The sequence below is a fragment of the Bufo bufo genome, chromosome 2, assembly GCF_905171765.1.
Source record: "Bufo bufo chromosome 2, aBufBuf1.1, whole genome shotgun sequence".
In the NCBI taxonomy this organism is placed as follows: Eukaryota; Metazoa; Chordata; class Amphibia; order Anura; family Bufonidae; genus Bufo; species Bufo bufo.
In genome coordinates, this window is record NC_053390.1 from 279235848 (window position 1) to 279251453 (window position 15606).

Consider the following 15606-nt stretch of genomic DNA (forward strand, 5'->3'; position numbering starts at 1 on the left):
CGGGCGCTCCTCCTACTGGTAAGAGAAAGGCCTGTGCAGCGCATTGCTTATAGCACAGACCTGTCACTTACCAGTAGGAGGAGCGCCAGGCCAGCCACAGACAGCGCACGGAAGTATAATGCTGCTAAAAGTGCTAAGTAACCATGGCAGCCAGGACTGCAGTAGCGTCCTGGCTGCCATGGTAACCGATCGGAGCCCCAGCGATTAAACTGGGACTCCGATCAGAACTGCCGCTCCGCTGCCACCAATGATGGGGGGGTTGTTAACCTGTGGCCACTGCCACCAATGATTTTAATTAGGGGTGGGGGGGGGGCCGCACTGGACACCAATGATTTTAATAGGAGGGGTACCTGAGGGGTTAATTGTGCGGATCACAGCCCCCTGTAAGAGATCGGGTGCTGCCAGGCAGCAGGGGGCAGTAATGTACACAGTTCTTAGTATATTGTAACTTGAAGCGTCCCCATCACTATGGGAACGCCTCTGTGTTAGAATATACTGTCGGATCTGAGTTTTCACGATTGTAAAAACTCAGATCTGAAAAAGCGAATACTATTATTTTCCATTATAGCCATGTTATAACGGAAAATAATAAAGTGAAGTTCGGGTCCCCATTGACTTCAATGGGGTTCGGATCCCGAACCCGAACTTTTTTTTAAAGTTCGTCCGAACTCCCCGAACATCTAGGTGTTCGCTCAACTCTAGTTATGATCCCTTCCCGTCATAACCTTATTCCACTGACTCACATGAAACGCTGTGTAGTTTTCCAGACTTGTACTGTACAGAATGCTGGTAGTCTTTCCTGAAACAGTTTTCTCTTCGTCTGTAGAATAATAGACCTGGGACTGTGCACCCTTTTCAACTGAATGTGACCTATACGGGTGGGGAGCATTTTCCTTGCAGTCATTTCCGCTGGTCTCTTTGCAGCAGTGAAATGAATTTCTATATTTTACATGAACCTGTAACCAGATTGGCCACCTATGTGTCTAGGACTTGCATAGATAAATGTCTTTACTTTCTCCGTTTTCTTGACCTAATGGACCCTGTGTCAATTATGTTCTGTAAAAGACAAACAGCAATAAAGCCGAAATATAGAAATTTCAGATTTGAAGATGAATTAAAGCTGCCCCGTTTAGTTATGACTTCTAGCTTGTATGTCCTAAGGAGTCATGCTTCATCTTACGGTCCCCGGCTTATTTACATCCGGACAGGTTATGGACATGGTCAACTGTGCTGCTGCAGCCAATAACTGGCTTCAGCAGAGGTGTGCCTCCCCAGGCAGCATGATACAGCTGGGTCACATTCTGCTTGGTGACATGTCACAGGTCCTGGAAAAATCACACAAATTAGATAATCCCTTTAAATTTTAGCAGGATCCAACTACATTGTCTAATGAATGGCGACAGTCTGGAGACAAGAAAGGTTAAAGAGGTTGAATCTTAGCCTGGCCCATTCTGCCCATCTTCTATCAGCAATGTCAGAGCCCTATGTTGATATGCTTTGCTCTGGGCTAACCTGTCTTGCACCACAATGCATAGAGTCTTGCAGACACTGACACTGTTAGGAAATATAGCACTTGATATGCATTCACATGACCTTTATTTGCGGATCACAAGGGGACCCATTCATTTCTATAGGGCCGTATGCTGCCCGCAGGATCGTTTCATGGCCCGATGCCAGAACATATTGTGAAAATGCTAATGACCGCTTCTATTATGGCAGTGGTCATTAGCATGCGGGAGGCACTGGAAGGTGAGAACAGCACTGCACTGGCTGTCCTCAACTTCCCTGGTCTTCTTCGAGCCCCGCACCGTGTCCTGACACAGACAGCGTCAGGAGGTAGTGCACGTAGATGCGCACTATTACCGGACGCTGTCTGCTGTCAGGTCACAGTACAGCACGGCAGGAAGAAGACCAGGGAAGGTAAGTGAATCTGCCAAGAGGCAGCGCTGTCCAGAGCTGGAGCGGTAAGTTTATTTATTTATTTTTAAATGTCTGATTAGGGCTGATCTGGGGCTAATGGAGGCTGGGGAGGGTCTGATCTGAGGCTGGGGAGGGTCTGAGGCTGGGGGGCCTATTGGGGGTCTGATCTGAGGCTGAGGGGGCCTATTGGGGGTCTGATCTGAGGCTGGGGGGGCTGATCTGAGGCTTGGGAGGGGCTGATCTGAGGCTAAGGAGGGTCTGATCTGAGGCTGGGGGTATGATGGGAGTCTGGTTTAAAGCTAGGGATGGTCTGATTGGGGTCTAATCTGAGGCTGGGAGGTCTGATTGGAGTCTCATCTGAGGCTGATGTAGGCTGGGGGGTCTGATAGAAGGCTAATTTGAGGCTGATGGAGGTGGGGGGGGGCAGATGTGAGGCTAAGAAAGGGACAAAGGCAGGGACAGTTGCAAAGAAAGAGGCTAGGAGAGTGAAAGCTGGGTGAACTCCTCTCTTGACCCCCCTGGGATGAGCTTCCTGCCATTAATACCAAATAAAGAACTAAATAAGTAACATTCTGAACTTAAAAATTAGACTGCTATGTGTGGTCAAAATGTCACCTGTACAATATGTAATCTATATAGTGCAGGCGCCATTTTGTGCTGCAAAATACAGCGCCCTAGATTTTTTTATTTTATTTGAAGCGCAATTTCTGTAACCTACCCCTAAGTCAATTATATGTTTGACCAAATACAGTAGTCAAATTTTTCAGTGGAGATTTTTGTATGGCCCCCGAACAATGTTACAAATATCCAAATGGCCCTCGGCAGCAAAAAGGTTCCCCACCCCTGAATTATCTTCTTATGTCCAACTGCTCTGCTATTGACACCAGCATCTGAGGGATTAAACAACCAGGATCTGAGTAACCTACGATCCTGGCTGTTGCAGCCAAGTGTCAGCTGTATAGCATAGCTGGCATCGGCCGTGTATGTAGTAGACTCTGCTTTTAAGTCTGCTCCATGCATTCTTAGCAACCAATGACGCATATGTACCTTCATTGGTTAATAAAACCATGGTTTTAAAACGTGTTACGGTTTCTTCATTTGGGGAATACAATATCTCCTTTTAGGCCTTAAAATAAGTCTTATAGGCCATACATGCTCCTCTGGAGTTCTGGGAAGAAGGTATGCCAATGAGCTCTTACTAAGCTCTGCCTCTGATGCCACCAGATGTAAGGCAGCTATCCTAGAAGTCAATGTTCAACCTTTTTAAATAGGCCTTGAGACATGACTTGGACAATAATTAAGCCGCCAGCAGCAGCATTCAGTGTCGGATTGGGGTGCCTAGGTCCCACCAGTAAAATTTATTTTGGGGGCCCACCATATGGATACATTCAAATATAGTAAATAATCTAACAAGTTTTTTATATAAACATAGGCTGGTTGAGGTGCTGTACATTGAATAAATGTATGAAGTGCAGTCTACTGTGTTATGTGCCACTTGTGCAGGGGTGGGAGACTAGGGGCCCACTTTGCTCAGGGGCCCACTGGGGGATTCCCTGGTTTCCTGTGGGCCAGTCCGAGCCTGAGCTTATTTGCATACCCTCTTCCCATGGTTTTTCCTTGTCTTACTGTTGAGTTTTTCATACTGGCCTTTGAGCTCCACAATAGACTGACACTTCCTGTTCTGTAGAGAGAACTTCTCAGCAGTCATCTAATTATCATAACAATGAAAGGTAACTCTATTGTAATCTCTATTGTAAATCAGGAGGTAAACTGACAATAGGTTATGGCCACAGCTCACCTCCTCCGGGAATACTCTCTGAGCAGTCACACTTCCTTCCTCTATGAACAGTATGTGCTTTCTGGAATAAACGGGAGTCAATTGACTCCTTGAAAGAGGTTTTTAGGCTGTTATTTGTCAGTTGAGTTCTGGAAAACTGGTCTGGTGACTTTTTATATGCCATGAAATAAATCTGAGTCATTTACATATCACCTTACCCTCATGTTGACCTATTTGTCTGAATATCCTGCGAGAAACCAATTATGTGAATGTGTTTCTTTGGCAATGCTTCATCTGTATTGTTCAGGTAGCATTTTGTAATAGAAAATAGAAATTAACATTCTTTTATTGAAATCTAAAAAAACAAGAATATATTTTTGGAATGTGTTATATCCAACTTTTCAAAGGGGCCATTATGTGCTTTAATTTAGTAAGATTGACATAGTCTTGAAGTGGTATGATTAGAAGACAGTTCACCTTGATCCTATTTCTGGTGAAGTATTTGTTGATCCACCAACAAAAACGACAGCATGCTGCAGTTTTTGTCCGGCCGCCTCTCGTGTTTGCCGTGCTGCGGCTGGACCTCCGGCCCGTCCCCATTATAGTGAATTGGGCCAGAGCACAGCTCCGGCGGCACACATGGGCTAGCGTTAGTACAAATCTGGTAGGCTGTTCCCCTGCCGGAACAGACTGCCGGACCCTGCTAGCGCAAGTGTGAAAGTAGCCTTAACGAGGAACTGGTATAACCCTGGGGAATAGCCTGCAATAAAGAACTGATCAGTGCTGCCGCTCTGGTTCTCTCTGCCGGGTTGTGTGTACACAGCTGCATATTGAGGACATGTGACTGCTGCAGCCAGTCACTGGTCTCTTTGGTGCACTGCAGAGGCCAGTGATGGGCTGCAGTTGTCATGCGTTATTAATGTGATGTCACTGCTACAGCCAGGTAAATCGAGCCCAACTGGGAGAACCAGAGCTGCGGCGCTGCATCCACCAGGTAAGTACTGATCAGTTCTTTAGTGCAGTCTGATCCCTAGGGTTGTCAGATTTCCTCCTGATACTAGACACCTTTGAAGGCCATCCACATAGGTGAATTATTGGCCAAAAAATCTCACTTTCAAAGCTCGTTCTTTTTTATTGCCCTGTGTATGTATGTGTGTGTATATATACACTCACCTAAAGAATTATTAGGAACACCATACTAATACGGTGTTGGACCCCCTTTTGCCTTCAGAACTGCTTAATTCTACGTGGCATTGATTCAACAAGGTGCTGATAGCATTCTTTAGAAATGTTGGCCCATATTGATAGGATAGCATCTTGCAGTTGATGGAGATTTGAGGGATGCACATCCAGGGCACGAAGCTCCCGTTCCACCACATCCCAAAGATGCTCTATTGGGTTGAGATCTGGTGACTGTGGGGGCCATTTTAGTACAGTGAACTCATTGTCATGTTCATGAAACCAATTTGAAATGATTTGAGCTTTGTGACATGGTGCATTATCCTGCTGGAAGTAGCCATCAGATGATGGATACATGTTCTCATTCTGTTTACGCCAAATTCGGACTCTACAATTTGAATGTCTCAACAGAAATCGAGACTCATCAGACCAGGCAACATTTTTCCAGTCTTCAACAGTCCAATTTTGGTGAGCTCGTGCAAATTGTAGCCTCTTTTTCCTATTTGTAGTGGAGATGAGTGGTACCCGGTGGGGTCTTCTGCTGTTGTAGCCCATCCGCCTCAAGGTTGTGCGTGTTGTGGCTTCACAAATGCTTTGCTGCATACCTCGGTTGTAACGAGTGGTTATTTCAGTCAACGTTGCTCTTCTATCAGCTTGAATCAGTCGGCCCATTCTCCTCTGACCTCTAGCATCCACAAGGCATTTTTGCCCACAGGACTGCCGCATACTGGATGTTTTTCCCTTTTCACACCATTCTTTGTAAACCCTAGAAATGGTTGTGCGTGAAAATCCCAGTAACTGAGCAGATTGTGAAATACTCAGACCGGCCCGTCTGGCACCAACAACCATGCCACGCTCAAAATTGCTTAAATCACCTTTCTTTCCCATTCTGACATTCAGTTTGGAGTTCAGGAGATTGTCTTGACCAGGACCACCCCCCTAAATGCATTGAAGCAACTGCCATGTGATTGGTTGACTAGATAAATGCATTAATGAGAAATAGAACAGGTGTTCCTAATAATTCTTTAGGTGAGTGTATGTATAATATGGTGGGCAGCACAATGACTTCCTTGCAGCGCTGGGGTCCTAGGTTTGAATCCGACCAAGGACCACATCTGCATGGAGTTTATGTTCTCCCCGTGTTTGCGTGGGTTTCCTCCCACACTCCAAAGACATACTGATAGGGACCTTAGATTGTGAGCCCCATTGGGGACAGTGTGATGCTAATGTCTGTAAAGTGCTGAGGAATATGTCAGCGCTATAAAAATGCATTAAATAAATAATATACAGCAAAAAGCTGGTAAGTGCTTTACTATTTGAAGAAAAAAGCTATATGTACTCATAAAACATTGATTTGTAATGTTGGCATTACATAGCCAAACACCTATGTCCACTGTGTAAATTGTAAATACTACAGATTTCAAGTACATAGCTTTATAGTAAACATTTAGGGGGTCATTTACGATCCACAAATATGCCTATATTAGGCGTATTTCTGGCGCAGATTGTTTGCACTTTTTCCCACTCACAGAAGGGAATGGGCTGGCAGGCCTGTCTCATTCATAATGTTCTACTCCTGTTTTAGGTGTAGAAAATGGTCTAAATGTAAGGCTGCAAGGAAGCGGTCTTACATTTAGAACTGGAGCTGGATACGCCAAAGTAATGTGGAGGCCTACGCCCCTACATAACTTCGGCGGATCCACTGCCAGCGCAGGGGCTTATTAAGGCCGACGTCTAGAACGCCGGTCTTAATAAATGACCCCGTTAGTCCTTAAAACCACATCCACTTCTAGTTAATGTTTATAGTCTATAAATAATTAATAATAATGTTTCTCAATTTAACTTGTTTTCTGTGCTTGCTCAAAGACTTGACGGTGCAGTGCATTAGGGAAGCTTGCATCCTGAAAGGTTAGGTTCTGTCCATACAGAGATAGGAAGGAAGGAAGGAATTTTTATATGGAATATGTTAATATCTGGAAAACTGGTTACTTTAAGGTTGATACTATCGTACCGTTAAACAGAGAAGTGACGGTAAATATGGACAGTTTAGTAAAATTTATAAATATGGCTAAAACGGGTTGTATGTTTTGCTATAGTGTATAGTCCATATTCCTCCTTTTATACTCTCTGTGGGGTAAATGCAACAGAGTAAAGACTGTATTAGACTGGCCAACTGTTGGCCAGTTTATCGTTAACGCTCGTTAGCGATAATCTGGCAGTGTAATGCTGCCGCCGATTCCCTGATGCTCGTTTATCAGAATTTTTCAGCATGCTTAAAAATACTTGTTTGCTGGCAGCAAATCGTCTTGTGTGATCACAATCTACTGCTGGCAAACAACTAGACAGGTATGGAGATGAGCGATGGCACAGGGTCAGACTTGGGTTCCTTGGCCTGCCAGAGGAAATCTTTCTCGGGGGCATAACCCCAAAGAAATAGAGCCAAGTGGCAAGTTATTGGCTCCAAAGTTATTGGCTCCCAAGTGGCAAGTTATATGGCAGTGATGCCCAACCTGTGGCCCTCCAGCTGTTGCAAGACTACAACTCCCATCATGCCCGGACAGCTTACAGCTATCAGCCTACAGCAGGGCATCGTGAGAGTTGTAGTTTTACAACAGCTGGATGGCCACAGGTTGAGCATCCCTACACTATGGCATCAGAGCCTGGGCCCACCAGAGGATCCTCTGGTGGGCTAGTCTGATGCTGTGATGGCATAACGATCGCTCCTTCCTATGCTGTGGAGGAGATCGCTGACTGTAATTGTAGCAGTCTCTTCCGCTAATAAGCAGGCGTTTGCCTGTAACGAATGCCCGCCGCCCGATAATAATCACCTTATGATTTGTACAATGTAATACAGGGATAACACATGAATGCAGTATCGGACTACAACCAGGGTTTGTTTGTAGTCTGTAACCGTGGTGACATATACATCTACATAGTAGCTGGTTACATAGAACAGCAGGATGTTTTTTTTACTTTACTTCATTTTTCTTTTTTACACCCATTGCAATAATGATGGTTGCTGAAGTTTACAGACAGAGGATTGCATCTGGAAATTAGCTAAAGTTTGGTGCATGAACACTTTTCTATGGAATTGAGCTTTAGCAGTAACTGTTGGTTCCAGGAATAGTGTTCAGTGATCTACTCCTAAAACTTACATTGGTAAGTGGAGAGGTAAATACAATTTCCCATGTATGATGTCTAGTCTGTTTTAAAGTTATTACTATCACCTGCTCTCTTCCAGGAAGGAAAACCAAACTTCCCAGAATTCCAGCCCTGACCCTCCTCCTCGAGTTATCAAGATGTTTAATAGACATATCCTCTTTGACATTGTGTCGAGGGGTGCCACATCGGAGCTGGAGGGATTCCTGCCTTTCTTGTTGTCTCAGAAGAAACGAATGACAGATGAGGAATTTCGAGGTTAGGTGAAGACCTTAAAAAGGGTCCTGTGTATCTTTAACTTTGGGTTTAAGACTTTACTGCTGTTTAATCTGAAGGAATCTTAAGCTTCTAATATAAGCAAATTCCTGCGTGCACTTGTGGAGTAATTGTAACCCATTAATGCCCAGTGATGGTACAGTTTTTTGAAGGCACTGAAAGTTAAAGGGATTCTGTCACCTGCTTTTACCATTTTAAGCTGGCACCATCGCTATGTTGACTAAAGTACCTTATTTCCAGCAGTCTTCTTTTTACTTTATTTCGTTTTGTCCTTTTGATATAAAAGCGCTTTTTCTGTTATGCTAATTAGGATCCAAGGTGCCCAGAGGGGCGTTTTTTTCACTCTCCGGAGCCCAGTGACGCCCCCCTGCAGTGCCCAAGAACGCTTCCTGATCCTCAAATAACCTCCCACAGCCCCGGCAAACGGTTCCGCCCCCTTCCCACGTCATCGTCTACCTTCTAGAAATGCCCCGTCCTTCTTCCTGTCTGCGGCCAGAAAACTCGCGCAGGCGCAGTACTGCCAGCGGCCTGCGCCTGCGCGATCATCAACCTCCTGAGGGCAACAGCGCTCAGATTACATCACTGGGCTCGGCGCATGCCCAGTGAGACTTTTGAGGCTGTTGCCCTGAGGAGGTTGATGATCGCGCAGGCACAGGCCGCAGGCGGTACTGCGCCTGCGTGAGTTTTCTGGCCGCAGACAGGAAGAAGCGGCCAATTAATATTCCCTACATAGGTAACACATTAACAGCCAATTAATATTCCCTACATAGGTAACACATTGGGACCTTCAAAAATGAAGCTGCTTTTCTCAGTGACTTTCTTTCATATGGATTGCAGATTCATTTCCAAAATGACACTGCAAAGTCAGAAGAATATATTGAAGAACTGAACTTTTGTTAAGTACATTAATATAGAAATATATTAACCGCTTTACGTCCGCCCATAGGATATAAACGTCCTATGGGTGGACGTCTATTTCTGAACGGACGTTCCAGAACGTCTCTTCAGAAAGTGCAGCTGCACACTAATCGTGCAGCTGCTGATCGGGTTGCCCGCTGTCAGTGACAGCAGGGCAACCCTAAGACAAGGCAGGGACAGTGCCCAGGTGTCCCTGCCTTCTAGATCGCTGCAGATACAGCGCTCACCGAGCGCTGTGTCTGCAGAGAAGGAAGCGCTATGCCGTGACCGGAGAGTGCAGGAGCTGTGTGAGGTCTCTCAGAGACCTCGATCAGCCCTGCACTGAGGCTGTACAGCGCTGAATTGCTGCTGTACAGCCTCTCTAGGGGTGCATTTGTCCTGTAACTGGGGCTACTATGTCAGCCCCAGTTACAGGAGAAATCAACAGTGAAAAAAATGAAGCAAATGTCCCCCAGAGGTCTTGTATGACCTTATGGGGGACGAAAAGTGTAAAATAAAAAAAATAAAAATAAAAGGTTGAAAATAAAAAAATAAAAAAAAGTTTCACATGTAAAAAAAAGTAAGGAATGAAAAAAAAAATATAAAAAATAAAATAAAGTATACATATTAGGTATTGCCGCGTCCGTAAAAACCAGCTCTATAAAAATATCACATGACCTAACCCCTCGGGTAAACACCATAAATTTTTTTTAAAAAAACGGTGTCAAAACAAGCAATTTTTGTCACCTTGCATCACAAAAGGTGCAACACTAAGTGATCAAAAACGCGTATGTCCCACAAAATTAGTACCAATAAAACCGTCACCTCATGCCGCAAAAAATGAGCCCCTACATAAGAAAATCTCTCAAAAAATTAAAAAACTATAGCTCTCAGAACATGGACACATTAAAACATAATTTTTTTGTTTCAAAAATGCTATTATTGTGTAAAACTTTAATAAATGAGAAAAAGTATACATATTGGGTATCGCCACGTCCGTAACAATCTGCTCTATAAAAATGTCACTTGACTGAACCCCTCAGGTGAACGCTGTAAAAATAAATAAATAGAAACTGTGCTAAAACAACCAATTTTTTGGTCACCTTGCCCCATAAAGTGTTATAATGAATGATCAAAAAATCATATGTACCCAAAAATAGTACTAATAAAACTGGCACCTTATCCCCTAGTTTCCAAAATGGGGTCACTTCTTGGTAGTTTCTACTGTAAGGGTGCATCAGGGGGCTTCAAATGGGACATGGCATCTAAAAACCATGTGGAGTTCCTTTTCTTCTGCGCCCTGCCGTGTGCCCATATTGCAGTTTATGACCACATGTGGGGTGTTTCTGTAAACCGCAGAATCTGGGTAATAAATATTGAGTTTTGTTTGGCTGTTAACCATCGATGTGTTAAAGAAAAAAATTGGATTAAAATGGAAAATCTGCCAAAAAAGTGAAATTTAAAAATTTGATCTCCATTTTCCTTTAATTCTTGTGGAACGCCTAAAGGGTTAACAAAGTTTGTAAAATCGGTTTTGAATACCTTGAGGGGTGTAGTTTCTACAATGGGGTCATTTATGGGGGTATCCACTATGTAGGCCCCACAAAGTGACTTCAGACCTGAACTGGTCCTTAAAAAGTGGGTTTTGGCAATTTTCTTAAAAATTTTAAGAATTGCTTCTAAACTTCTAAGCCTTCTAACGTCCTAAAAAAATAAAATGACATTTCCAAAATGATGCCAACATAAAGTAAACATATGGGGAATGTTAAATAATAAATATTTTATGAGGTATCACTTTCTGTTTTAAAAGCAGAGAAATTGAAATTTAGAAAATTGCGAATTTTTCTAATTTTTGGGTAAATTTGGGATTTTTTCATAAATAAAGGTGAAATATTTTGACTCAAATTTATGACTATCATGAAGTACAATGTGTCACGAGAAAACAATCTCTGAATGACTTGGATAAATAAAGGCGTTCCAAAGTTATTACCACATAAAGTGAGATATGTCAGTTTTGCAAAATTTGGCCTGGTCAGGAAGGGGGCAAATGGCCCAGATGGCAAGTGGTTAAAAATACCATAGGACAGTAGTAGCCAAGAAAGAGTATATTGGTTATTTTCTTTGTTTTACCATATGCAGAAAACAAGGCGAAGAGAAAAACAGAAAGTCCCTATTTTTCATGACTCATTACTTTACAAGAACTTTAGCATGCCTTTAATAGAATGCAAATATATTATAACTTTTTGTCTTTTTGTAACTTTTTTTTCCTCCCAGAACCATCAACGGGAAAAACTTGCTTACCTAAAGCTCTGTTAAATTTGCAAGGCGGAAGGAATGACACGATCCCACTCCTGGCAGATATTGCTGAAAAAACAGGGAATCTCCGTGAATTTATCAATTCTCCTTTCCGAGATGTTTATTATAGAGGTATATGCCAAGTTTTATGATATCTGCATATTCTGTGGCAACTTATCTTTATCTAGTTACTTTCTGTGAAATGAATAGGAGCAGATATTTTTCCTTTTTTAAAAAGCATCTGTCAGCACAATCAACCCTGATAAACCAGGCATACTGGGTTAATCATGCTGAGTAAAACTATATATGTATTTTATTTCTAGGATTAAAGGGATTGTCTGCGTTTTACTATTAATGACCTATCCTCAGGAGAGGTCATCAATATCAGATCGGCAGGGGTCCGACTCCTTCTCTGTGCTGCCTTTTCTGCTCTGTTTAAACGCTCGCTGCAGCAATTGCGGTGGTGAGCAGGTGTATTTACAAGTATGGCATCCCCTTTCACTATACACTTGAACAGACCTCCCCATAGAAGTGAATTGGAATGCTATACTTGTAATTACACCTACTCACCACTGCAGTTTCTGCAGCAAGCAGGTAAACAAAACAGAAGGCCGCGCTCGTATGAGCCCTGCCTTATCTTCAAACAGCTGATCGATGGGAGTTCCAGGAGTCGGACCCCTGCCGATCTGATATTGTATGACCTATCCTGAGGATAGGTCATAAATCGTAAAAAGTGGACAACTCCTTTTAATAGTTGCCGAGATATATTCATTTCTATATTTATGTAAATTACCTATTTGGAGCACCAAGTGGCTGGTTATGGCGCTAGGAGCACCACTAGCACAATGCTCCTGAGTTCTGTGTACCCCCCTCCCTTTGATTGACAGGGCTGGCACCCTGAGTGCAGCTCTCAGGGTATGTTCACACAGTTAAAATCCACAGCAGACAAATCGGTAGCTAAACACAGGTCATTTTTGGTGGCAGATTTGTAATTTGGTGGTGGTTTTAGAGGAGTTTGTACAAGCGTTCTAGAAGAGTTTTTGGTTGAGGCTTCTCTGCTTCTACATTGACTTCTACAGAATCCACAATCAGATCTGCTTCTAAGAAGTAACATGTCACCCCTCAAGTGTTTTTCAAATCAGCTACTGAAAAAACCTCTACCATTTTGTCCAAGGTGTGCACATGGTTTAAGTTTTTTACACTGAAGTCTAATGAGAATCTGTTGAAGGTTTGAATGTGGATTTAGCAGTGGAAAACGGGTGAACATACCCTAACTGAGGATCTGGCACAACCATACATTACACAGAGAGCCCAATATCCCTACCTGAAGGCATTACATGGCAATTGAAGCATAAAACAATCCAGGGTAGATAGGTTTAATCTAACAATGTACTGCTTCTAATTTTATTATTAAAAGTCCTACTGTACAGCTTTCAGTCACCTACTGCAAAAAAACTATCAGACCCTCTTTAGATGTTCTGAATATTGTTGTCTGCTACTAGATCATACTTCCAAACTTTTTGAATGCTTAAAGGGGTTGGCCACATTCTGGCCAGTAGTAATAAGAGCGCCTATAATGCCCCCTGGATTTGCAGTGCCCCCTGTAGTTATATTCTTCCCTCCACCATACAGTCCCATTTAAATAACATCACAACATCTCTCCTGCCCCCTCCAGTATACATTCCCATGTAAATAACATTACTCCCCTCCCTTCAGCCCCTCCAACATACAGTCCCATGTAAATAACAACACCTCCTCCCCAGCCGCCTCGAACATGCAATCTCATGTAAACATCACCCCCTCAATATTCAGTCCCATGTAAATAACATAATTCCCCCCCAACAGCCACCTTCACCATACAGTCCCATGTAAATAACATCACCCCCTCAACATTCAGTCCCATGTAAATTACATCACTCCCTCCCACAGCCCCCTCCAACATTCAGTACCATGTAAATAACATCCCTCCCTTCAGCCCTAACATACAGTCCCAGTTAAATAACCACAACTCCCAGCATTGCTCTGCCTCTCCCTTCACTTACCTCTCCTCATGTAGCAGACCTCACCACAGCTTCTCCTCTTCATTGCCATCCTCTCCTGCACTGGTCACATGATGGTGACATCATCGCAGGTCCTTCTCAACCACTGCCTGTTTTGCTGGGCACATGACCTGTGATGTCACCACAGGTCCTTCAGATCTTCCAGTGTATTAGATTCAATTGTATTGCCCTCCTGATGACAGCACTACAGTTGTATCTAGCAGGCAGGACATTCAGGGCCTGGGACAAAGCATCAGGGGCCCAAGCCCCCAATGTTTTAACCTAGCAACTCCCCTGCATCAAATCTTGCAGTTTGACTAATATACAGTGTGGATCTGGATAGAAACTTTCTGGAACAATTTTGTAAATATATTCCTGCAAATAAATTTTTTTGATTCAAAACAACAACAGGGATTTAGGGAAAAAGTAAGGACTGGTTCTCCAAAACAAAGTGAGACTTGAAAGCAATGTTCTAGATTGTTTTATGAGCTTGTAAAAAAACTAAGCAGGATTGTCTTCTGCGTTCTTTCAGGGCAGACTGCTCTTCACATAGCTATTGAAAGACGCTGTAAGCATTATGTGGAGCTGCTGGTAGAGAAGGGAGCTGATGTCCACGCTCAGGCCAGAGGGCGCTTCTTTCAACCAAAGGATGAGGGTGGATATTTCTACTTTGGTAAGTCTTCAGTTGTGTTTTATTCCAAATTTGCCCTATTATTTCCTGATGCTTATGTAGTGCAAACATACTCCATAGCATTGTACAGAGTATTGTCCCCACTCCCATCAATCCTAGATGGATGATATTATGAGACATGCTTATCGCACAGTGTGGAACAATGAGGAACTTCAATACAAACTCTGGATGGGAGGCATCAATGATAACTATACTTAAAGAAATCTTCTGTATGAAGTCTCACATCTCCAGCCTGTTGGAGAATATCTGCCTAATAGATTCTAAAGGGGGTTAACACAATAAAAAACGTATCCCCTATGCACAGAATAGGGAATACGTGGCTGATCCATCCATTCCCACGAATGAATGTAACTGCAAGTTGAGCATGCATGCTGCCACTCCATTCATTCTCTTTGGGACTGCTGGAGATTGCAGAGTACAGCATTCTGGCCATAGAGTGTGAATGAAGCAGCTGCATTAATACTCAACCCATTGCTCTATTCATATGAAAGAACAAGACCCCTGTTCCTTCCTTCTTTCTCTTCTCATGCAATGCTGGTGTCCTTAAAAAATGCAACTTATCCTGCTATATGAACAGAAAATGAAAAAAGTTATGACTATTAGAACGTGGGGAGAAAAAAAATGCAAAACCAAAAATCGGACTGGTACTTAAAGGGTAACTGTCATGTTTTCCTTGAATTTTTCCCTTAGTTACGGCTGTTTAAACATTTACAATATGAGGACCTTCTCAAGATGACTCCTCTGCCAGTTCTCTGAGGCCAAAACTGCTTTCCCTCACTTCCCATACACACTTGCTGTAGCCAGCAGCTCCCTGCCAGCCAATCAGATTGGATTACTGAGACACGCCTCCTCACTCTGAAGCCTAATGCAGGCATGCAGTGTGACAGACGGCCCCCCGTCTTCCTGTCTTCTTAGCCAGAGACATACAAGCCATAGCAACTGTCTTTTAAGGGAGCAGTGGAAAGGGACAGAGGACATTAATGAAAGCTGTTATTATAAGGTAATTACAGATCTTTTGATAATTATTGACAGACTAACTCAGGTATACATGCCTAGCTCTAACTCCCAGCATGCCCGAACAGCCTACAGGAGGGCATTGTGGGAGTTGTAGTTTTACAACAGCTGGAGGGCCGCAGTTTGAGGATGCCTGCTTTAAGGGGTTAAGTTGTACACCAGGGAGGTGTTATCAGTGATTGATAGCATTCTCTGTGTAAGTGTATATAGAGATAGCTGTCAGTCACTGATAGCTGTACACATGGAGGTGCTATTAGTGATTAATAGCATTCCCTGTGCAAGTGTACAGTCGTGGCCAAAAGTTTTGAGAATTACATAAATATTGGAAATTGGAAAAGTTGCTGCTTACGTTTTTATGA

The 15606-nt window shown here is 43.2% G+C and overlaps 1 protein-coding gene across 2 annotated transcripts in view; it reads left to right on the forward strand.

The window, feature by feature from the left end:
- Nucleotides 1-15606, forward strand: part of TRPV4 (transient receptor potential cation channel subfamily V member 4) — a 110511-nt gene that overhangs the window by 40363 nt on the left and 54542 nt on the right. For both annotated transcript variants that reach the window (XM_040416586.1, XM_040416585.1), the window contains exons 3-5: nucleotides 8118-8293; nucleotides 11483-11635; nucleotides 14075-14215. In XM_040416586.1, the coding sequence (XP_040272520.1) occupies nucleotides 8118-8293; nucleotides 11483-11635; nucleotides 14075-14215 (470 nt within the window). The remainder of the gene's footprint in view (nucleotides 1-8117; nucleotides 8294-11482; nucleotides 11636-14074; nucleotides 14216-15606) is intronic.